The 23487-nt window shown below is 45.3% G+C and overlaps 1 protein-coding gene across 1 annotated transcript in view; it reads right to left on the bottom strand.

Moving 5' to 3' along the window:
- Positions 1-22631, bottom strand: part of EIF4H (eukaryotic translation initiation factor 4H) — a gene marked incomplete in the record, with an annotated part of 24016 nt that extends 1385 nt beyond the window's left edge. Inside the window, 6 exon segments of the mRNA XM_040634953.1 lie at positions 35-663; positions 941-1078; positions 5647-5743; positions 5831-5895; positions 7911-8098; positions 22487-22631. Of these exon segments, the coding sequence (XP_040490887.1) occupies positions 524-663; positions 941-1078; positions 5647-5743; positions 5831-5895; positions 7911-8098; positions 22487-22545 (687 nt within the window).
- Between the last annotated feature and the right edge of the window lie 856 nt (positions 22632-23487).

The following is a 23487-nucleotide window of genomic DNA, read 5'->3' as shown; positions in this document are numbered from 1 at the left end:
CCCCCCCCCCCCTTCTCCACCGCCCCCCCCCGGAAGCCACAGCAATACAGAACTCAACATGCAGGTCAGAAGAGAAGCGCTGAGAAAAATCAAAGGAACAACTGGGTCTGGCCAGTGTGTCTAAAGTAAAGAGAGAAAGCAGAGGAGCAAAATGGAGCAGCACCTCCATTCAAAGAACGCCCACAGGTGGCTGCCTCTGTCGCTCGGGAGACACTCATGTACTGGAAGGAAACAAGGAGCAGGAAAGAGAAAGGACATAAGGGAAAGGGGGAAGGAGTGGCAGGAAAAAAAAAAAAAAAAAAGCACAAGACAGGCACTAGATAGGTTCAGCAAAGCCAAGAATGTACTAAAAACCACTTGTTAACTGCTGACATGCGCTCACAAGCTCTGTGTTTCCGTTGTAAGAAAGGAGGACAAAGGTCAGGCGCAGGAATGGTGGCTGCAGGACTGCCGGCCCAGGGGGCTGGCCAGGCTGTGGTCTCGCGCTAACTCCCCCACACCCCATTCCCTCCCAACCGCAAGCTCATTCTTGCTCCTTCTGAACGACTTCCTCTCTGGGCCTGGCTCCCCCGAAGATAGCAGAGTTGGGATTGGCTACTTGATTGAGGGGCGTTGCAACTGTCCGAGGCTTCAGCTGGAGCCGTGGCCTCTGTGCTCTTTCCTCTGTGGGAGAAAAACCAACATGGTTTATTCACAACAGACCCCCTTCCCCATCCGGGTGAAAAGACGGACGGTGGCCCCTGCAGCCCAGCCCGCTAACTAGCAAGCCAGCCTTGAAGACCTACCCCATCCCCACACACTCTAACAAAGGTAAACTCACTATTTAAGACTAAGGGGTGGTCCACAGAGGCCATGTCCATGGCACGAGAAGGCATGTGGGGGGGGGGTACAGCCAGAGTACCAGGACAAGACACCCTCCAGGAAGAAAGTTGCACCATACCTTCTGTTGGTTCTCTGAAGTCCATATTGGACCCTCGAAGGGGAGGGCCATCTCTGAACCGACTCCCCATTGGGGGGCCTGTTCGCCGGTCACCTGGGCGACTCCCTCCCCTGCCTCCTAAGAAGTCATCCCTGAAGCCTGAAGAAGGAAGAGGACACTGGATTACTTTTTAAGCTACTGTCTCAAAGATAACTGTACAGCTGGTGTAGACGGTTTGATTTGAAATTCTTTAGTTTGTCCAACATTGGAAGCTTTTGCGAAATAAAGTGTACTGAAAGGAGTCCAACGTGAATGAGCTGGGTAATCTCAATTATAACAGACTTTTAACATTTCTTAGGAAAGAAAAATAAATTGAGCTGTTTAAACCTTGTAGGAAAAGTTGGGGGGAACATCACGTAAGATATATAATGTTTACAACAAAACAAAAAACTTCAAAGCCCCGTTTATTCTGTCTCCTACTATAAACCTGTAATTATTAAAAAGCTAAACCTGGAATTGAAATATTCCAATTTAAAATGCAAAACCCTGGGGTGCCTGGGTGGCACAGTCGTTAAGCGTAGGCCTTCGGCTCAGGGCGTGATCCCAGCGTTCTGGGATCGAGTCCCGCATCAGGCTCCTCCGCTGGGAGCCTGCTTCTTCCTCTCCCACTCCCCTGCTGTGTTCCCTCTCTCGCTGGTTGTCTCTCTCTGTCAAATAAATAAATAAAATCTTAAAAAAAAAATAAAAATAAAATAAAATGCAAAACCCAAGAGGAAACCAGACATGACGACAAAATAAAAACCCAGCTGCCACCTCTGGGTGACACCCCCCCATCTGTGTTTCTGCTGCATGTCAGGAGGGGATCTCTCTAAAATCAAGTACCCGTGTTGTCAGCAAAACCAGTTATGTGGCCGGCCCCCCAACCCACACCACCTCTTCCGCGGTGAAGGAGAGGAAGGGCTTTCTCCGCGTTCCTAGGGTCTCTGCTGAAACAGTTCCCAGAGTAAACTGCGTCTCATTACGAGTGCTCCAGAGTGTGACAATGCTCGTCTGTGTGGAGATGATATTCTCCGTAGGCTTTAAGAACCTTAAGTTTTCTTTAATGTCACGTTTCACTGAAAGACTTCCATTTAGAGGGTGTTCAAGCCAACTAGCCCTATAACAGTACAGACCACTGAAGTGAAGAGTTTACATTCGGAAAAAATTTAAGAAACAAAACTGTAGTTAAACAAATGAGCCTGCCCCGTCTCAGCCCCCAAAGGTGGCTGCTTTTACTGCAAGGATGGTGCCATTGCTCAAAGCTCCAGAGGAATCTTTTTTTAAATTTTTTAATTTTTTTATTTTTTAAAGATTTTATTTATTTATTCGACAGAGATAGAGACAGCCAGCGAGAGAGGGGACACAAGCAGGGGGAGTGGGAGAGGAAGAAGCAGGGTCATAGCGGAAGAGCCTGATATGGGGCTCGATCCCAGAACGCCGGGATCACGCCCTGAGCCAAAGGCAGATGCTTTAACTGCTGTGCCACCCAGGCGCCCCTAGAGGAATCTACCTTTAAGAAGAATCCTGAGCCCGAGGAATACTCTCTGTGGTCTCGCCTCCATCACTTACAGACTTCCTATCTGCCAACTCGTCTACTTGCTACCATTTGTACATGACCCTGAAATCAATACTTTCGGCACTTCTGCTTTTCCAGACACACGCAGAGCAGTGGAAGATGGGAATTGCCTGACATGCGTGTTTTGCAGCTAAGGCTGAACGAAGCAACACTTGGCCTTGGTTCAGCTCAGACTGTAATTAAGTGTCTTTTCAATCTATTTGGTGCCAGGGTTTTTGCTCTTTTGTGCTTTTCCCTGGCGACTGCACTGTTTAAAATGGCCCTGGAATGGAGCGCTGACGAGTCGCCCGGTATTCCTCAGAGCAAGAAGGTGGTCCTGTGCCTTATCCAGAAAATGCAGGTTAGGTAAGCTCCACTCGGGCAGAGTTCTAGTGCTGCTGGCCGTGAGTTCGTGTCAGAGGAATCAACAGAAATAAGGTGTCTTCGAACAGAAATCCACACAAGAAGGTATGGACTGACTGACCAGAGACTCACAGGACTCTGACCTTGCTGCATCCCAAGGAGCAATGGTTTCGTGTCTGCTCATCCGGTGTTCTCAGCGCTTTGAAACTTAACTCCCCTGAATATGGAGAATGCACTCTGTTCGCAAGGGTGGTATTTTTCTGTTCTTTAAATGTGGCCAAGGAATGTGGGAAGAGATCAAGCTCCGAAATGGAGTTGAACAACAACAATTTTAACAAAACAAGAAATGAAAACAATTTCGACCAGATTCAGGCCAACAGGAGCACTGGGCTGGGGAGAACACACCGGGAGGCGTACAGTCGGGTGTAAGGTTCCTTACAGGATTTCTGGAACCAGAGCTCACACTGCGCATTAAATGAGCTTAACTGGTACTCAAACATTTAACCTGACATTTTCCCCGAATAAGCGGGGAAGTGTACCTTTCCAATGTGAGTCCAGAAGTTACTTCCCCTATGCGAATAATTCCTGCTACCAGACTGTAACATAGATCAGCTCACACTCACACTGACAAGGCAGAGAAACACAACTGCTGCTCTGTCCAGGCGCACGAGGCAGAGTTTGGTAGAGGGAAAAACCAGTGCCATTAATAGCAGGTGACAACCTTATTTCAGAATCTTTTATGATAGGAGCAGGGGAAGATGATGAGGGAAAGCAAGGTCTGACATTCATGAATATCTTTTAATAAAATCTGAAGACAGATTTTTAGGAGGCCCAGCATGAGAACCTTCTAAGGTTTTGGGTTTTGTTTTGTTTTTTACAAAGTTTAGTTTAACACACAGGCTACTTCTGGTGGTGGGACTTTATTTGCTTTCTTCTTTGTATTTTTTGTCATTACTTGAGTCTTTTTTCACGAGCACGTATCTTTTAAAAAAATAGCATCATTCCTTTAAAGAGCAAAAAAGATCTACTTTCACAAATAACGTATATAGGCATTAATTCCATCGCGTGGGCACTTGGTGGTTTTAGATACAACAAAACCCTGCAGGGGACACCGCAACTGGCGGGTGTCAAGGTAGCCTCTGGCTGCGTTCTCAGCTTTGGAGAGTAGAAGCCCACCTAAGGCGACCGTTCCTTAGGTAACCTCCATATTTCCAGAGCTCTAAACTCCAGTGCTACTCCTCCGGTACCGGGAATTCAGAGCTGGCAGGTCCGAGACCACTACTCCTCAGGCCACTAACGGCCGCACCCGGACTGCCTGTGAGAAGACATTTGTTGCATGTTTCAATCAGAGACTAGCTTATACATAAAATTACAGGTTTACTGGATCATACTGTACTTTTATGAATAAGCTCATTTCTGACTGGCTATAGGACTTTAAGGAATTGAGTTATTCAACAGATATAAGCAGTTATCTGTTTAGCTAAAGTAGTACTGAAAAGAATTTTTAAGAATTTTCATCTACAATACCTTGTCCTACTTCTTCGCATACTTACCAAATACTTTATGCTGAATTTGGTTTGATGGGGGGAGAGTGATAGGATTGGGGGGGGGCGCTGATGGTATCATCTTATACAGTGGAGAGTGCAGAGTTTATAGGAAAGATAACAGACTTGTTTTTCATGTTTTTACCCTTCTGTTTCAATTGCCATTATTATTATTACATATATTAATTACTTTTACTTAAAAAAAAAACAAAACAATGTAAAGAGTTTAAGAAATGCTTAGGAGATCAACCCTTCAAAGCAGAGGCCTGACATGCAAACTGACCCCTTGAGGTGAGACAGGGAGGCACCTGCCAGGGTGCCTGGGTCAGTTAAGAAAAGGAAGAATAAAGTGGATCATGTCCACCATGAAGGGACAGGAGTTCCATGCCCTTTAAGAAAAACACCCTGGTCACGAGGACTTCAACCATGCAAGAGGGAGCCACCAAGAACCACAGTGACCAGGCTTTCTGTAAGCTTCCAAAACCTCCACGCTATTTCTAGAAGTAGCAGTGCTTCTATGCGTACCGAGCACACTAGCGCCGCCAAGGGGATTCCTGAGATGAAGGCCCAGATGAGAACGGCAGGCTAAGGCAAGGTAAGACAAGCCGGTGGATCGGTCTACCTTGCCCACCCACAGTGGGGAGCCTCTCAAGTCCTACCTCAAACACTCAGGTTCCAAAAGAGGCTTAGTGCATGCCTGGGGACCTTTCAGGAAAATTTCGTCTGCGCAGTGAGCTAAAGGACGGTCCAGCCAGCTACTCGCAACAAACGGATAACAGCAGCAAGGCCAATGAAAAAGGTACGTGGCAATATTTTAAATGCTGCTACCAGAACCGAAGTCATCCCAGAATCCCATCCACCTCTAGATTCTCCAGGGCCACACATTCCTGAGGATACCCAAAAAAGATGAAGTTGAGGTCGTACCATTACCTTGCTGCACAAACACAGAAAAATTCACTGGGAAGATGGACAACTCATGTGATGAGAACAGGAATTTTAATATAAGAGTTCTCACTGCCAACAGAAAAAAAACCAAAAACCAAAAACCAAACAAAACACCCCAGGTTTACAGAAGCACCATCCATTCTCTGTCAAGATTTTTAAACGTGTTTAAAAAGCTCACAAAAACCTATCAGGCTGTGAGACAGTTCCACTAGTAACCTTCGAGAGTTGTCATCAATGGGCGCACAGCAAGTTTTATGTTCAGTTTTAGAAGAACCAATCACCTCTGTCATCTGGTCCACCTTTCCTGAAGCCAAAGCCACCTTTATCTTGTTTTCTGCCTTCTGCAATGTCCACACGAAGTGACCGATCACCCAACAGCTAATGATAAGGAGAAAACAGCGTAAGTATTGGCAAGAAAAAACATCTCGAGTTCCAACGTGACACAGAAAACCTGAAGATACTTACTGCACCATCGTATGTCAAGGCTTCCTTAAGGGAGTCCACCTCATCAAATTCTACATAGCAGAACCCTGTAAGAGACACAAACCCCAACTTCCTCAAGGACTTCTGGATTAAGACGCGGTGGGAATCCCTGTCCATTTCCCCACTCTTGTTGCATCTAGGGGACAGCAGACTACTAGAGTCTAAAAAACAGACTGTACTTTTTGATAAACAGAAAATACCTGACTGGCATTCCTTCCTCTCAATTATATTCTGTCAGGAAGTACCAAACAGGCACTGAAATATTTGGCAGCTATGTTTTCATAAACCTTTCTTTTCATGAGTTTTAACCGTAATATTAAAGCCTTTCCCGGGTCATGGTGAAGAGCTATTAGTTCTGACTTTTGAATAATTTTAATGTAACCCAACTGGGGCTTTAAGACACAGATTTCAAATTCAATACCAAACATGCTTTGAAGGAACAGGCTGAGGGTGCCTACTCCTTACCACTCAGGTAGCTAGTATAAAACCCGCTTTATAAAGCTAAAACATATACCCTCAGTAAGACGGGCATCCTCCTTGGGAAACTAATTCAAAGACAGATGGCCTAGGTCCAAGCACGTGTTACCGACAATCTGTGTCCCTGATGCTGGATTCTGACACAGGCCTGTAAAGCGGAGAACATTCCAGGCAGAGGAAACCGCACCTTCTCACCTCAAACCTCTGCTTTAGCTTCTTCCTCTACCTCCAACACTCTTTCCATGCCCCTTCCTTGCCCCACCTGGAGACTAAATCTGGGTCAAGCACGCCCCCCTGCCCCGATATACTCACACTGCTCCCTGTACCACACCCTTCCAGCCCACGTATCCCCATCCTGTGCGATGATTACACTTCACCTTCAAAGCCCGCTAGACCGCAAGTGCTCCAAAGGCTTGGGTCCAAACTTGTCCTGTTCACTGTCTGTTCCCCAACTACTTACTAAAAGAATGCACTGCTTGGCTGGAGAGTCCCCACCTTCCCCCCGAGTGGATTTAATGTCTAGAGTACTTGAGGAAACCACCCCGCAAGTTCAAAGAGGCCAACAAAAAAGCCCACTCACCATCTCACCCCTAGAGCTGCTGAAACTGAGGGCGACCCTCTAGTAGACAAACGAGAACTTGCTTCTACTGCCTCACCCCAAAACCTGGCCTCCCCCACCCACTTCCCCCGACGCCCGGAACTCCTAGTGCCTCAAGTAGGGACACTGGGTGGGCCTTACCTTCAACAAGCTGAACGGATAGTGTGTTTTCATTGTTTGGGCACTTACTGTAACAAGGCTTCAGGTTCTAAAGCCAAAAAATGTTAAAAACAAGGAAAGTACCACCTATACACAGAACTGTTCAGGTGAGCGAAACCTCTGCTTCTCGTACCTCCCCTCACTGCACATCACTCTGTACTCTTCCTGGATGTTCTTCTGGATAAATAATGTAAACCAAATGCTCTTGTCCCTTGCTCCATGGCCTCAGACAGGGAGCACGTTTCTCCTCAGGGAATCTTGAAAGCCAGGAGATAATGCTGGTAGGATTCTTCTTTCTTACTGCTTCCGGGCTCAAGTGCCCTTTAAGAGACTAATCTATGGACACTAACTTTATCTGAAATTTGAGCCAACCCTCTCCTCACACACACTCTGAAGTCACAAATGTATAGTGACAATATTATTAGGTTCTCTTTTGAATTCTATACCAATACCTAGATTACAGGAAAACTTCAAAGAAAAATACCATGAGTCGGGCCAAGGTGAAATGCACCTGTGAGCTCCTCTGTTTTATCTGCTCATTTTCCCTCCCAGGGAAATCCTTGACTGGCACAGACAGGATAGCTGGGTCAGGCCAACAAGACTGACTTGGGCATATTTATACTGAGTATTTCTACAAATCAGATCCTGTGTAAAACACCCCCCCCCCCAAGTAGAACTGAAAGCTTATGGGTTAAAGGGCCATGTTAATTTCAGCTATTCGGACAAATATTTAAAACTCTTTCATAACTGGAGCCCTCTGGTTCCCTAACATTTTGGTTTCGACCCTCCCTCTACAATAATACACAGTAAGAACTCCCCCACACTCACCTTTAAATTTGTCTGTGTCTTTGTCTCTGACTAGCCGTACACTCCTTATGCTGAGATCCTTAAAGATAGCATCTATGTCGCCCTGAACTGTATTAAAAGGTAGATTTCCTACATACGCTGTGTAGGGGGGCTCTGTGGGCAGCTCCTTCTGGCTGCGGGAGCCATGGCCACCAGCACTGCCACGGGACCTGGAGGGGAAACAGAGAGATTCAAGTCTACTCGCCCCAGAGCAGGGAAAAGGAAAAGGTCTTCCCCTCAGCCACACCACCATGTGAACCACTCCACTCGAGTGTACAGTAACATCTTGAAATTATCAAGAGTATTCCAAAATATTATTCATGACCAGGGTGGCTATGTTTTGGTGACAGAAATGTCCACGGAAACACAGAATCTATGTAAACACATTTCCCTGGAAATTCAAATCCAAACAGAACATACCCTCCTTGCACGACTGGTTACCTATTCACTTAGACTCCGTATCTCCAGAACGTTTATGTCCTAAAACCTTAACACCCTCCCTCATCCTGGTCATCCTCATACTTGCCGAAACGGATCGTCCAGAGTTAGCACGCTGTATTCAGAGTGCTGAATTCAGTGCTGCTGAAGCTGAACCCATTCGTAACACACCTGCTTCCTGATACTGTCAGATGGTGGCTAGGACAAATGCTCTAGTAAAAATTTTAGATTTTGTACAGCAAGGCCTATGTACATCCTGCTCTCCACCAGCCCTCAAATGCGTATTACTAATTCATTTACACCTCAATGCCAATTCCTCCCCTGTAACAAGAAGTGGTTACGTGTCTATGGTTATGAGACTCAAAGGTGACAAAGGCAGGACCTTGATTCTACCACATCTCGTTGCTGATCTATAGAGGTTCTGTCTGCATCCCAGCTCAGCCACAAACTTACTCCACCATATGACCTTGAGGAGCTACTCAATTTCTCTAAGCTTTATTTATTTGTAAAACTGGGTTAATACTAACACAGATCTTGAGCTACTGAGAAATAAACACAAGGCGCCTAATACACTGACACACAGTACACGAGTGGAGCAGCAATGAGCATTATCATCGCACCTACAACCCGAGGCTCAAACTGTTTTATAGATAATTAAGAAATAAATTGGGACCATTATACATTTGTCAAAATCCATGGAATGTGTAATACCAAGAGTGAACCCTAATGTAAACTAAGGACTGTGGGTGATGACACTGTCAGCGTGGGTGTTGACAGCAGGGCCATCTGTGCTCCTGTGTGTGCGTGAAGGCAGGGCGAACACAGGAACTGTATTTTCTTTCCCCCCCCCCCAAAGATTTATTTATTTAAGAGCGAGAGACAGCTAGCAAGAGGGGGGAGGGGCAGAGGGAGAAGAGGGGAGAGACTCCCTGCGGGGCCCTAGCTCCCACCCCTGAAATCATGACCTGAGGGAAAACCAAAGGTTGGAGACTCAAGCAACTGAGCCACCAGGCGCCCCTGAGAACTGTCTTTTCTGATCACTTCTGCTGTGAACTTGAAATTGCTCTAAAAATAGTCTATTAAAATGAATGAATGGGAAGGGGAACTCTTCTTTACATCAATAAGCACGTCAACTAATAAATGTAGAAGGAGTCACATAAGAAGAAAATCACTACTCCTAGGGCGCCTGGGGGCTCTGTTGATTAAGCGTCTGACTTCAGCCCAGGTCATGATCTCAGGGTCTTGGGATCCAGCCTTGCGTCTGGCTCTGCGCTCTGTGGGGAGTCTGCTTGTCCCTCATCCTCTGCCCTCCCCCTTCTTGTGCTGGCTCTCTCTCAAATAAATAATAAACTGTGGAAGGAAGGAAGGAAGGAAGAAAGGAAGGGAGGGAGGGAGGGAGGGAGGGAAGGAGGGAGGGAGGGAGGAAGGAAATCACTATTCTGCACCAACCAATGTAGCAGGGGCTGATTCAGGCAAGGCTCAGCAATGGACCCAGCAATCACCACGTTAACCAGGTACGTGACAAACTTAACACTATGTGCCTTGTATTCTGGCACAGATTCTTCAAACGTGTCAAAAATCAGGAAAGACAAAAAAGGCAGGGGCGGACCAAAGAAACATGACAACGAATGCTACATGTCATCTTTGATCCTGGAACAAACAGCTATAAAAGAAAAAGCAGATGGAGAAATTTGAATATGGCATGTACAGACACCACTGCATCACTGTTCAATTTCTGGGGAGTGGTAACGGGTACTGCGGTTAGAATGGCCCTGTGCTCTGGAGAGACTCAGAGGGCTCAGCATAAAGGACATGTGTGCAGGCACCCACAAAGATAAAGCAAACGTGAACCCTGTGACTCCCAACCGTGTCCACTGTGGATGAAAATGTTCACAATGTCTGCAGAACACAGGAGGAAAAAAAATTCAAAAGGAGGTGGTGGTGTTTCTTTTTAGGGAAACATTTAAGACTCATTTTAAAGGAGTCTCCTCACAGCAAAGGCCTGCTCAAAGTCGTCCTTTTTGCGGGACAAGCAGCGACCCAAATCACGGAAGGTAACTTCGTTTTTGATCCATGTTTTGCTAGAAATAGCATGAAAGAGATCCCCCATCTTTCTTGAGATAAATATCATTCTGTAAGACACATTTTTAGCAGAAGAACCAAATCATGACCGAATTCTTAGATGGCTAAAATTTTTTAAGTCTAGTGACTCAGAATTCTGCTCCTTCCCGATAAGAAATCCTGTTTTGTTTTCCAGTGACTTGAATTCCATTTGCTCCCACTCCTCACCCCTTGGCCCACAAAGTTTAGTAAACGGACTTATTCTGGCACTTCAGTACTCTTTGCAACACCACTGTTCTTACCTCGGTATCTTTAAACCCTAAAATATATTTTTTAAAGATTTTATTTATTTGAGAGACAGGGAGATGGGAAGAAGCAGGCTCTCTGCTGAGCAAGGAGCTTGACATGGGGCTCGATCCCAGATCATGACCTGAGCTGAAGGCAGATGCTTAACCAGCTGAGACACCCAGGTGCCCCAACAGTTTCTTTCTTTCTTTCTTTTTTTTTTTAAGATTTTATTTATTTATTTGACAGAGATAGAGACAGCCAGCGAGAGAGGGAACACAAGCAGGGGGAGTGGGAGAGGAAGAAGCAGGCTCATAGCGGAAAAGCCTGATGTGGGGCTCGATCCCAGAACGCCGGGATCACGCCCTGAGCCGAAGGCAGACGCTTAACCGCTGTGCCACCCAGGCGCCCCCCAACAGTTTCTTTTTAAAAAAGATTTACTAGAGAGAGAGTGTGCATGTGTGCACAGAAGAGCAGAGAGAGGGGCAGGGAATCCCAAGCAGATGCTCAGCTGAGTGAGGAGCCCAACGTGGGGCTCGACCCCATGCCCCTGAGATCATGCTCTGAGCTGAAATCAAGAGTCAGCCTAAACTCAACCTACTGAGCCACCCAGGCGCCCCTAAACCCGAAAATATTTTCAGTAAGATACTCTTTGAGACTGAATACTGAATATGTAAGATATGTTATAACTATAAAATTTGGAGAACTGTTAAAAACACAGGATGAATTACAATTTTAATAACCTTAAATTCATTTATTCAACATTTACTAAACAGCTGGGAGAAAACAGTCCCCTGCTCTCAAGCCGCTCCCAAGTGAGCAGTACACATAAACACAAATACCTCTATGAGTATACATGCATGTCTGTGTGTATATGTACACAGACACACACCTGCACACACACACGGCAAAAAGCCACAATGGTTTTTTAAAAAAATTTAAGGTGAAGGTGAGGACGGAGAACTGATAAATTCAGCAGGTGTACGTGTGATGAATCAGGAAAACGGAGGTAGGAAGGCTTGCTCAAAGGGCGCATGAAACATTTACACAAGATTTTACGAAGGTTGCTGGACGCAGGCACAAGAAGTCAGGCTCTGAGTTCAGGGAGCCAGGTGAGCCTAGATAAGGACTGCTGCCCCGGGGTGGCCGTGCTAATCAGATGACAGGGACACTGAGAAGAACGCGGCAGGGTAAGAAGCCAGCCCTGGCTTTGGGAAGATGGAAGAATCCCGTTTCAGGCAAGCAGTATCTTATTTTATTTTTTTAAAAGATTTTGTCAGAGAGAGAGAGAGAGCGCGCGCGCGCACGTGCACACCAGAGGGAGAAGCAGGGTCCTCGCTGAGCCACCCAGGCAAGCAGTATTTTAAAAGCTAGAAATGTGGGAACAGCTAACCCTGCCCATTAACCTGCTCACTTCACCCGAGCCTCACAAAACCGCCAGTGGCTTACTATTCCAGATTTTCCCCAAGAATCACCGCAGTCGCCCTAAATGCTACCTGATCCGACGTAGTCAGTTCTACGGGACCTAAGTGTGTTTTAGCTTTTCAGTGGGTAGTTCACTGAAGACAGGGAGGCAGTGGGACAGGGGCCCTCGAAGTAGATTCCCATTTACTGGCTCCAACAGTTACAAAGTTAGAAAAGTGGAAGCCTACAGTGTGCCAGCAACTTGAGCGACAAGGGTGAAGGAGACAAACCAGAGAGCACACGTGCATGTCATAAAATGAGCCATCCTGTTAGCAGTCTACCAAAGACAACAAAAAACCAAACACCCCCAATGCCAGGAAATCCTGAGCTAGAAGTCCTAGGATACCTGTGATGCTAAAGTTTACATGGGACTATCCTCTAACCGAACAAGCTGCGTTACATAAAAACACTTTCTAGAACAGGTTAAAAATAACAGTGAGAGAAAACTCATTTGACTCCTTAGCTTGGTGCAGGACCTCTTCCAATTACCTGTGCCTCAGTTTTCTTGTTTGTGAGTGCACAAATACTACAAATCTTTATTTTATAAAGTTTAAAACTGACCATAAAACACCTCATAAATCCTGATTGCTTTATAAAAGTTTAATAACAATTCTAAAACGTTACAGGGAAGTCTAAACATGCTCAAGGCCACGCCACTCCAGCAGAAAGAGATGAACAAGGCGCAGGCCACGGCAGCCCCCCACCCCCAGGCCATATCACACCCCCCTCCACTCCACAGTGATCCTCCCTGTTCAGTGCTGCTTCAGACTATCCCTTACGGACAGTCCACTCATTTTTAAAACAACATACGCAAGTTTTAAAATAACAAGTTACATCCCCAGTAACTCAGGAAATGTAAGTTTCAACTCCAAGTATGACCAAAAATCTTTAGAGACAAAATCACTTTTCTTCACTCAAATGGACTAAACATACGCAACGTCTATGAAGTACAGAGCACAGCATAGAGGGCTCACACCTCAGCCTCAGTCCCTGCCCTTAAGGAGCCCATAATTAACTGAGGGGGTCCAGGCAACTGCAAGGAGAAACCACATCCCAAACGAAGGACTGCAGACAATTCGGAAGACAGCCACGAGAGCAGTCTCTGCAGGGTGGAGCGACAGGAACCGTGACTCTGCCACTCCCGTTCCCACAGCACACAGGGAAACCCTCGACTCTTCACCAGACAGTAACTGGGAATAAACAGACGAGTAGGAGGAAAGAAGCCTGGAGGGAGAGGCACTGTAAGAAACAAGGTAAGAGTAGAGACTTTAGGGCTGGGATTAGATCCAGTAAGTAGATGCAAAAGAAAATGAAGTGCCCCAGGCTTACTTTCCAAGTATAAGATATAAGGAAAAACGGAGGACTCATGATAAGCTTTTCTCTCGGAGAGGATTTTATAAAGCTCTCTAGAAGCTACACAGAATTTAAGTCCTGTTGCTGCCGCTCTTGAAAATTCAAGACCAATGCCAAGGTACCCAGTACAGAGCAGTAGCCTCTCTCTGGTATTTGCAATATCAGGTGTTCTCCTAGCTTTAGGGGTGATCAACAACTCTGGTATTCCACGTGCCATCCAGAAAAGCTTCCTAGCATAGGTTGTATCGTTTGACATGGGGCACCACGCTGGAGCCTATAGAAAAGTCACAAGCCTGTGTGGCTCAGTCGGTTAATCATCCGACTCTTGACCTCAGCTCGGGTCTTGATCCCAGGGTCTTGAGTTCCAGCCCCTTGTTGGGCTTAAAAAAAAAAAAAGAAAGAAACAAAGGTCACAGAAAGACCGCAAGTAAGCAACAAAGCCCACTAAACGTGTAAAAAGACAAAAAAGTAATGGTCATTATGTGCAACCTATTTATTTGGTTTCTAGAAAATAGCCAAAAAAGGTTGAACTCTCAAAAGCCAAGCCCTCATTTCACATACACTGATTTATCTTACCTATTCCTGACACCTTACATTAGTAAGACACACTGACCAAAATCACTGAACCCAGATCAATACATTACTAACTCAAGTTCCGTTTACTCAGATCTCCTTAGTTTCTACCTTATGTCCTTCTGTTCCAGGAGCCCATCCAAGGTCACATGACATTTTAGTTGTAGCTTATGGTTTTAAAAACTGGCCCGACGCAGTGCAGATTTTATTTCCAAGTACATCTCCCTCTGCTAAGTGTATGCATTCACCAAGGCCTTCAATCAGCATTCACAAGTAAACCCCTTTATCTTGATACCTGGCATTACCACAGGATTGGCATGAAAGCCTCTGGTTTTTTTTTTTTTAAAGATTTTATTTATTTATTTGACAGAGAGAGAGAGAGAGAGACAGCCAGCAAGAGGGAACACAAGCAGGGGGAGCAGGAGAGGAAGAAGCAGGCTTCCAGCGGAGGAGCCTGATGCGGGGCTTGATCCCAAGACTCCGGGATCACGCCCTGAGCCGAAGGCAGACGCTTAACGACTGAGCCACCCAGGCGCCCCTCTTTCTTTCTTTTAAAGATTTTATCCATTTATTTGAAAGAGAGAAAGAGAGCACAGAGGAGAGTGAAAAGCAGACTCTCTGGTCGGCAGGGAGCCCTACATGGGGCTTGATCCCACAACCCTAAGATCATGACCCGAGCTGAAGGCAGACCCTCAACTGACTAAGCCACGGTACTTCAGCGTTTTTCAAAAAACATTTTGGCTGTGACCAACATGACTAAAAACATGTGGACATAACCTGACTGCATGCTAACTATACAAGTAATAAAACGCCTGCCGAACAGGAAGGCTACAAACTCACAGAATAACACACACTATTCTCTATTCTTTCATCTTTAAGGAAGTTTGTTAGGACCCCTAATAAAGTGACTTCATCATCTACCAACGGGACAGGACAGGCAGTTTGAAAGCCTTGTTAAAAGAGAACAGCAAACGCAAGGGTGACTTCTGGTTTACATGGTCTTTTAGAAAATCTTTCTTCCTAGGCAAAAAGGCATTTATCACAATGTACTAAAATTTTGGATTCCCACACATTAATGAAAGCAAATAAATGGGTTATTAATTTAGTAACTTCACATGGTGCCAAAGGTGATTCAATCCAAAGTTCCAGATTTTTCAAAGGAAATAAAAACTTAAACCTCAAGCTGTTTATTGGTCCTCAGAGAATACTGCCACGAAAAACATCTGTCTTGAAGCTACGATGTAAACTATTTCTATGGATTAGTTTTGAACTTTATAAGCCAAGGGTTCTTTTTTTCTAAATGAGAATGCCTATTATTTGAGATTTGACATTCCACACACTACCAGCTCCAATTCATTTTAAAGAAAACTTCACATTTTCATGCGATGGTCAATTTCATATTATCTATGAGGTTTCGATTTTTTAGAGAAGTACAAAGTGCCACAGACAGACCACCAGTTAAAATCTAGAATTCAAAGGCATACAAAGCCAACAGTTCTTCTCTTCTTCACTTAATACCTGAAAAGCCACGAATATAACACTGTATGTTAATTATACTTCAGTAGAATTAAAAATATTTGAAAAATCATAAAAATTTAAGTCACTTGTACTAAAACACATACATATGAAGAGGAATACTTAATATTAGTAATAAGCATCTTTGCTAATATCAAATTTAACTTCTAGCTTCCTTACACATGGTAGTCGTAAAAATTAAATGCTTTTACAGTACCTGGAAAAAAGTTACGCACACCCCCTACGTAACAACAACCAACCAAGAAAGTAAGGAGGACCCTATCAGGAGAATTAGTGGGCAGGTCAACCAAATGCCATGTGCAAACTTCAGTTCTGATTCAAACAAATCAGTTGTAGGTAAAAATGTATGAGCTAATCAGAAGAATCAAAATATTTACTGGAAAGTTTTCGGATGTGATAATATTTGGTCACATTTTTTAGTCTGTACCTTTGAAACTCATACTGAAGTATTTCCAGATGAAATAAAATATGGCACCTACGATGTACTTGAAAATAATCCAGAAGCGTGTAGGAGGAAGGTGGCGTGAGGAGGAACAGATGAAATGAAAGTGGTCACTTTAAGAAGTGGGTCAGGGGCACATGAGGTACGTCATTACACTAGACTCTATTTTTGTGCTTTAAATGTTCTGTAATCAAATGTTTTGCAGATTCAAATAGGCCAACTCTATGAAGTAATCTTTGAGGCAATTGCGCAAAACTGAACATGAACTGGGTGACAGAAAAACTGCTGGCTAGAAAGAAACCCCTGATCAGTCTGAAACACATACTCAAGTTTAAAAGTATTTTAAGACGGAATGACAAGGATGGCTGTGACTGGCTTTAAAATATCCTATCCCCTCCCCACAACGGGGATGAGAGATGAAAAGAGGAACAGCAAGAAAGGTTTATGAAGTAGAATGAATGGAAATGAATGAAGAGTTGCTTAATGGGTTTCTGTTTGGGAATGATGAAAAAGTTCTTGAAACAGTTGTGGCGACGACACAACATGGTGTCACTGTGGGCATTACTGTCACCGAACTGTACACTTAGAAATGGTCAGGGGCGTCTGGGTGGCTCAGCTGGTTGGGCGTCCAACTCTTACTATTTCAGTTCAGGCCGTGGTATCAGGGTCATGAGACTGAGCTTCACATTGGGCTCAGGTGCTCTGTAGGGAGTCTCCCTGCCCCCCAGCTTGCTGGCACGTGCTCTAAAGTAAACGAATAAAAAAATCTTAAAAAAAAAAAAAAAAGAAGAAGAAAAAATGGTCAAACTGGTAAATTTTATGGATATATTTTACCACACACACACACACACCGTGAAAAAAAAAAATGAAACCGGGGAATGGCTACATGGGTTCAATATACTAGTCTCTGCCTCTGTTTATGTGTGAAAATGTTCAGATTCATTTTTAAATGTCACATAAAACAAGCAACTGATAAATTCCAGCCTAATGTAGACCACACTAATGTTCCTTTATTAACAGAAAGTTATGCAGCTCAAGGAGCACTCCTTCGTATTTCCAGACAGTCTGTGAAAGCGCACTGACACGTACTTTTCCTTTGGTTCTAGCTCTGTCTTGCAGAGCTCACTGAACAGTCCCTCAGTCCCTGACTAGCGGCTGTATCCCGAGACCTGCACTGATCTTGCACTTGACCCCAGCATAAATCAAGGCAGGGGCACCAAACTGCACTATTACTCATGCCTCATTACGCAGTATTTGCACAAAGAGAAGGAAGCCAACGAGCTTCAGAGAACAATGTCATTGATAAAGCAGGAAAATGATTAATTTTATTAAATCTTGACCCAGTTTTTAATATCCCATGTTTCAAAATAGAGGCAAAACACTTCTGCGGCTTACAGAAATATGCTAGTTCGGGGCGCTTGGGTGGCTCAGTCAGTTAAGTGTCTGCCTTCGGCTCTGATCATGATCTCAGGGTCCTGGGACTCAGTCCCCAGCTCCCCGCTCAGCGGGGAGTTTGCTTCTCCCTCTCTCTCTCTCTCTCTCTCTCTCTCTCTCTCCCCCTCCCTCTGCCCCTCCCCTCCATTTGTTCTCTCTCAAATAAATAAAATCTTAAAAAAAAGAGAGAAAAAAAGAAAAAAGAAATGTGATGGTTATCTCCAGGAAAACACTCGTGGAAGCGAGTTACAAGCTGAACTAGCTATTGTTTTCATGGAACACCATTTTTACCTGAAGAACTGACTGACTACGGTTATTGACTTAGGTATCAGGCAGACATTTTCTTTTCTTTAAAAGATTTATTTGAGAGAGAGCACAAGCAGGGGGAGCAGCAGAGGGAGAGGGACAAGCAGACTCCCCACTGAGCTCAGAGGCCGACATGGGGCTCGATCCCAGGACCCTGAGACCATGACCAGATGCCCAATGGACTGAGCCAACCAGGCACCCCCTACGCAGACATTTTCTTGAAAATGAAGCAGCCTGTCACTTCACGGAAAACTAACAGTATCTGTTACCAATGATAAAATGCAGACTGGGCTTTTAAGCAAAAAATAGAATTTTAGAAAACTTGCATCCATCAACATAAGCTTGACAGCCTCACAATACCTGAAAATTTTTTCTGATAAAATCAATGGTGATATTAATAAACATGATTTTTGATGCTGTATAATGAAATGTGCCAACATTTGGAAGATCTGCATAACTCAATAATAATAATAATAATAGCAACCAATCCATCATGTTACAAGATCATGCACTGGTAAAGAATCCATTTGGACTATGTACCCTGTACCCTATAGGTAACGTGTACCCTATACTGGAATACAAGGCTTAACTGGGGGTGCCATGTTTTCAACGGAGTATCAACAAACTGGAGCACATTCAGAGGGCCCTATCAAGAACATTTTAGAAATCATGACATGGGGAAAACTTCAAAGAACCATGAACAGTCAATTAAAAAAAAAGACAACTTAGGCCTTACAACTGTTAAATTCTATCAAAATCAAGCAATCACTTATTTTGTGGCCTGAGTATGCAGGTCTAACCATCTGTACAAATGAAATGCAGAGGCAGGACATGCTCTCCTGCCCAACGCTCTCTTCTATTTCTAGGGGAAGCTGGAAACTGGAAGATGGAAGTCTAAGCTAGGACTGATACCCCTCCCCCACCAATGTTTTACATGTTCCATGTTTCTGGGAAGACTACTTGAATTTGTGTGATGTCCTCCCAGAACACTTAAAGGTTAATTTCAAATAGAAATATACTAAGAAAGTTTTTAGAAATCTCAAAAGCACTTACACTAAATATTCCAAGCATAAATTTTGTAAGAAACCAATAACCTACAGGAACAAATTACTCAGCTAGCATTCATTTATAATACAGTACTCTACTCATAAAATGCTTTATACCTATAAACTGAATAGATTTCGCTTACTTGGCTTTAGAAATACAGGCAGGAAAGTAAAAACTCACTCATTATCTCAACAGAACTTTTCCCACTCTTACTGATGCAAGGGAAATATTTTAAGAAAAAAATTTAAATTGAAAGCTACGAATTATTAAGTGTACCAGTCACTGGGCTGCATGCTTGAGACATCTCACTGCACACTCCCGATAGCCTTAGAACAGTTTCTATCTTACATGTGGGGAAAATGAAGCTCAGAGAGGTAAAGGAACTTGTTCCAGATCCCACAGCTAATATGTGGCTCAAGGCTCGGCTGACACTTGACCTCTGTCCTGTCTGCCTGATCTCAATCCAAAGCTAGGCCTTTTCCCCAAACTGTGTCAGAGGCTCTTGGTAAAAACCAAGTATTTCATAGAAGATAATGATTTAGAATCAAGCACTGAGAGATTAGAGAGTGGAAAGGAGGACGACAATAACCCCAAACTACTTGTCATTTGGTAGGCAAACAGGATTTTAAAATAAGCTTTTTAGTACTTTTATGAACTCTACCATGACCAGTGCAAATAGTTACTGTTTTTATACACTGCTTTCTTTCCCCTTATTAGTCTTAAAATATGCTTAGAAATTTAGACAAAGATGCCAAGCTTAAGTCTTCGAAGACTCAAAAGTTAGAATTCCAATGCCCCCCTCCCAAACGGGAACTTGATGAAGAATACTTAAATGTGTAGTTTTACCACTTTCCAGTAGGTACCATTTTCAGCAATCTCAATTCTTGCTACCTCCACGTTCCAATCTGATTTTCCGAATTGATGGTTTTACGTGGAGCACTCAAAAGCATGTTGTAGTTAGAAATGTAAAAATCGCTGTTACTCTCCACTTTATCGCCAATGGCAAATGAAAAATAAAAACCCAGGAAAGAAAATTTAGCAAACTGCAGAACAAAATACACTCCAGATCTAGTACAACCAACGAGATAATTGGGAATTCTGATTGGACTTGTTTTTTGGGCAACAATGCAGTCTCCCAGGTCTCTCTTTGGCTGCCGGGAACATGCCTCTATAGGTTGAGAAAATAAAGCAGTGGTTTAACACTGCTTCCTGACAACAGCACTGGTTACTACATACGATTACAAAATAAACTTACAGGGAATGTATAATTATTAAAACCAAATTTTTAGATTATGACCATGCATTTCAAACCTGCTATTCCTTTTGTCTGTGACCCAAGTGGCTTAGAGTTGAGATCTCTCACTTAGCTAAGGTGTTTTGACTAAAGGGAAGGTCTCTTGGTACAAAAGTTCCAAACACAGCAATGTAAGACTGGCTTTCCAGAAGTGACAACCTTCTAAAATGCCTAAGCACTGTATCTGAACACAAGCAAACAGCACTGAGACATTTGTTGATGTGAAACATAATTCACATAACAGTAGAAATTATCACTGAACGTTACCAACCTAGCCTACCATCTTGCTAAATTTCAGAGAAACCAGTAACTGATAACTCCAGATCTAATGAAATTAAATTTAACGATGACACTGGAATAGGAAAGCTTTGGCTCAAACCACAACTGTGGTCTGGTCCTCTGTGAAGTTTCTGGACCCACTCCAGACACTGTTTACATGAACACACGAACTCACCAATAGGTTTTTAGAACTACTTTTAGGAATCTGAGTAGTATTTCCCATGTAGTTTTACATGGATTTGACGTCAAATGGAAAACTCCAACAAGGTCAGATGTGGAAGATTTTTAAGAGTAAAGTGACTTTTTATCAGAAAGTTTAGGAGACGCAGAGTGGCTATTTTCTTACACTAGTTTTTGGAGTGCATCCGGACACATGGCTAACATTTTTTGTCTTTTGATATTTGAAATGAAGAGCTTCGTTAAGAGAATTCTGACCACTTGCTATTGTTCAAGGCATCCCGACTGTCAAAATGTGACATCCACTGGAAGTCTGACTCAGAACACCTCAAGTCACTAGAATAGCTAGCAAATCTGTCAAAAGGCAGAATAAGGAAAAAAACAAAAGGCAAACTCCAAAACCCAGATTCAGTATAGTATGACTAACTTATTGTAGTCCCAAACCAACTAAAACTCCTTGCATCTGCCTTAAACCAAACCACTCTGTTTAAGAGTTTTCCTGGGCACTTCCAAATGTTTCTTGAAACTGGAAAAAAAAAAATCCCAGTTATTAAATTTCAAGATGACTTAACTGCAAATTTGATGTCTAGAAACTTACCCCAAAGGCAATACTTTCACATGTCATCCAACATCTATTTCTTTTTTATTAGCAAATAAAACATTCTTTGAAATAACAGGTGGCTCCACCTTCCCCAACTTCTGTGTTCTAGTGTCATTAATATTAGGTACACTCCCGTACCCAACAAGCCTTTGTTTGAGCCAGTCCCAAACCAAGGTATTAAAAGATCATTCTTCACCAAACAAAGATACTTTTGGGATTGAAACCCAGGAGACTGGACACCTCAGTAGGTACCATTGTAGTGTTATCCTGGGAAAGTAATCCTTTCTGTAAAAGTACACAATGGCTAAGTGTGTCCTTGACAAACAGCAAGATGTTTATAGCCCATCTTCTAAATTCTGTATAAGGGAACTTGTATTTAAAAACAAAAATAACCCACCAAAAACCCAGTGCGGATTCCTGAAATTAAACACCGTTAAGCTTCTTATTCAACAGTCAAGAATTTCTCTTTTAAACGAGGTATCTCAATTATATATAGTCTGTATATGACCAAAGTCAGAACGAGGCTAACTGCGATTCCTTCTCCAGGTCCGGAGAAACGAAAGATTTTCTGCCGGCAAGCACATAGCACCTGTCAATAAAGCCCTCTGACCCAAGACACAGTAAAATAAAAAAATGCTATTATGTATTTTCTTTTGCTTGGTCTCCCCATCTCCCGGCGTGAATCGGACCATTCCCGAGCTCTAGCCGCCAAATCCCTGCCTCACACGTAAGGAAAAGGAATCACTCCTCTCTCGCCCTCCCGACCTTACCCAGTCCGCTGGCCTCCTGGCGAAGCGGGCCAGGGAGCCTGCAGTGCAGACAGACCACAGGAGGCCAGGACCCTGACCGACACCCGAGCGGGGCAGGCCGCGGCCCCCACCCCGCGTTGCAGCAGAGCCCAGCGCGGGCCCTGCCATACTGGGGGATGGGGTTGGAAGCGGGAGCTCGTCCTCCGGGGCACTCAGTGCCGCTGCGGCCTGGCCTTACGGCCGAGGCAGGGCAAAGACGACACGTCGGCGGCGGCGGGAGACACAGGGACGGATCTGCGCCGCGAGCAAGACGCGGGGGAGCATAACTGCCGCCGCCCCCTCCCGGAGCGCGCCATTTCCAGGCCCCGGCCCTCCAGGCGCCTCTCCCAGGCCTTCGCGGGCCCAGCCGGGCCCCCTACCGCCCGCCGCCCCGGGTGAGCGCGGGAAGGCCGCCGCCCCGGGGCCCCCGACTCCGCCCGCCCCCCGCGCCCGGCCGGGGCCCGCGCACGCCCGCCTCACCCTCTGCCGCCGCCGAAGCTGCTGTAGGCCCGATCGTCGTAGGTATCGAAGTCCGCCATTTGCCGTCTCCGTTCCGAGAGGAACCAGGGTGAGCGAGGAAGGACCCCGCAATATAACTCCCCCCGCCCCGCCGCCGGGGCTGTCCGCCGCGCCGCCTGATCGCAAATCGCACGCACGCACGCGCGCGCGCGCGCACGTACGCCGCGCCGCGCCCGGCCTGGGCCGACGGGCCGCTGCTGGCCCTGCGCGCTCTGCGGCCCACGTGGTGCGGCGGCGCGTTGGCCGGGCGCCTGGCCTCGCGCCCCCGCCCATTGTGTGCTGGCCCCGGGGCTTTACCCGCGGCCGGCGGCAGCCCCCGCCCCGCCCCGCCCGTGCGCGCGGGCTGTACCCTCTGTCGGGAAGCTCGGGTGGCTGGCTCAGCACGCTCTGACGGCCCCTCTGGGGGCTGGCCCGGGACCCTGCGCCCGGCCCGCTGCGCTGCCTGCTGTCGCTTAGCATTTTGTACTCCAGACCTGGCAGGGCCCCCGGAGGCCTGCTCCGCTTGGCCCCACTCCGACATGCTCTTCCTGGGCAAAGGGTCGCTCGCCTACACCAAAGTAAGGGCCACCTCCTCCAGGACACCCCCGAGCTGGGCACTTGCTGAGAATGCACAGGGACGAAAGGCCCCGAAGGGGTGAGGATCCGAGCGTGCGAGGCGATGGCCGTGCAGCTAGGAATCCCGCCTTCTGGGGTCTGTCTACTCGCGGCTTCGGTGTTGGTGGGTGGCAGTGTTGAGATCAGAGTGTAGGTTGCTGAACTAGCAAGAGTCGGCGCATCTCGCTTTTGCAGAGGTCATCGCGCTGGGAAAGAATTCAACACCGACTTGAATTTCATCTAGCTATAGCAAAGCGTGGATATGCAATGGGAATTAATTACACTGGTGGCTTCTCAGGTTTGTGATTGAGATTGTGTCTAGACACAATTCAAAAGAACCTCAGAATTTTTGCACCGTATGTTCAGTA

The sequence above is a fragment of the Ursus maritimus genome, unplaced genomic scaffold, assembly GCF_017311325.1.
Source record: "Ursus maritimus isolate PB19 unplaced genomic scaffold, ASM1731132v1 scaffold_2, whole genome shotgun sequence".
NCBI classification, from domain to species: domain Eukaryota; kingdom Metazoa; phylum Chordata; class Mammalia; order Carnivora; family Ursidae; genus Ursus; species Ursus maritimus.
The sequence above is the reverse complement of the archived record's forward strand: the minus strand, read 5'-3'. Positions and strand labels throughout refer to the sequence as shown.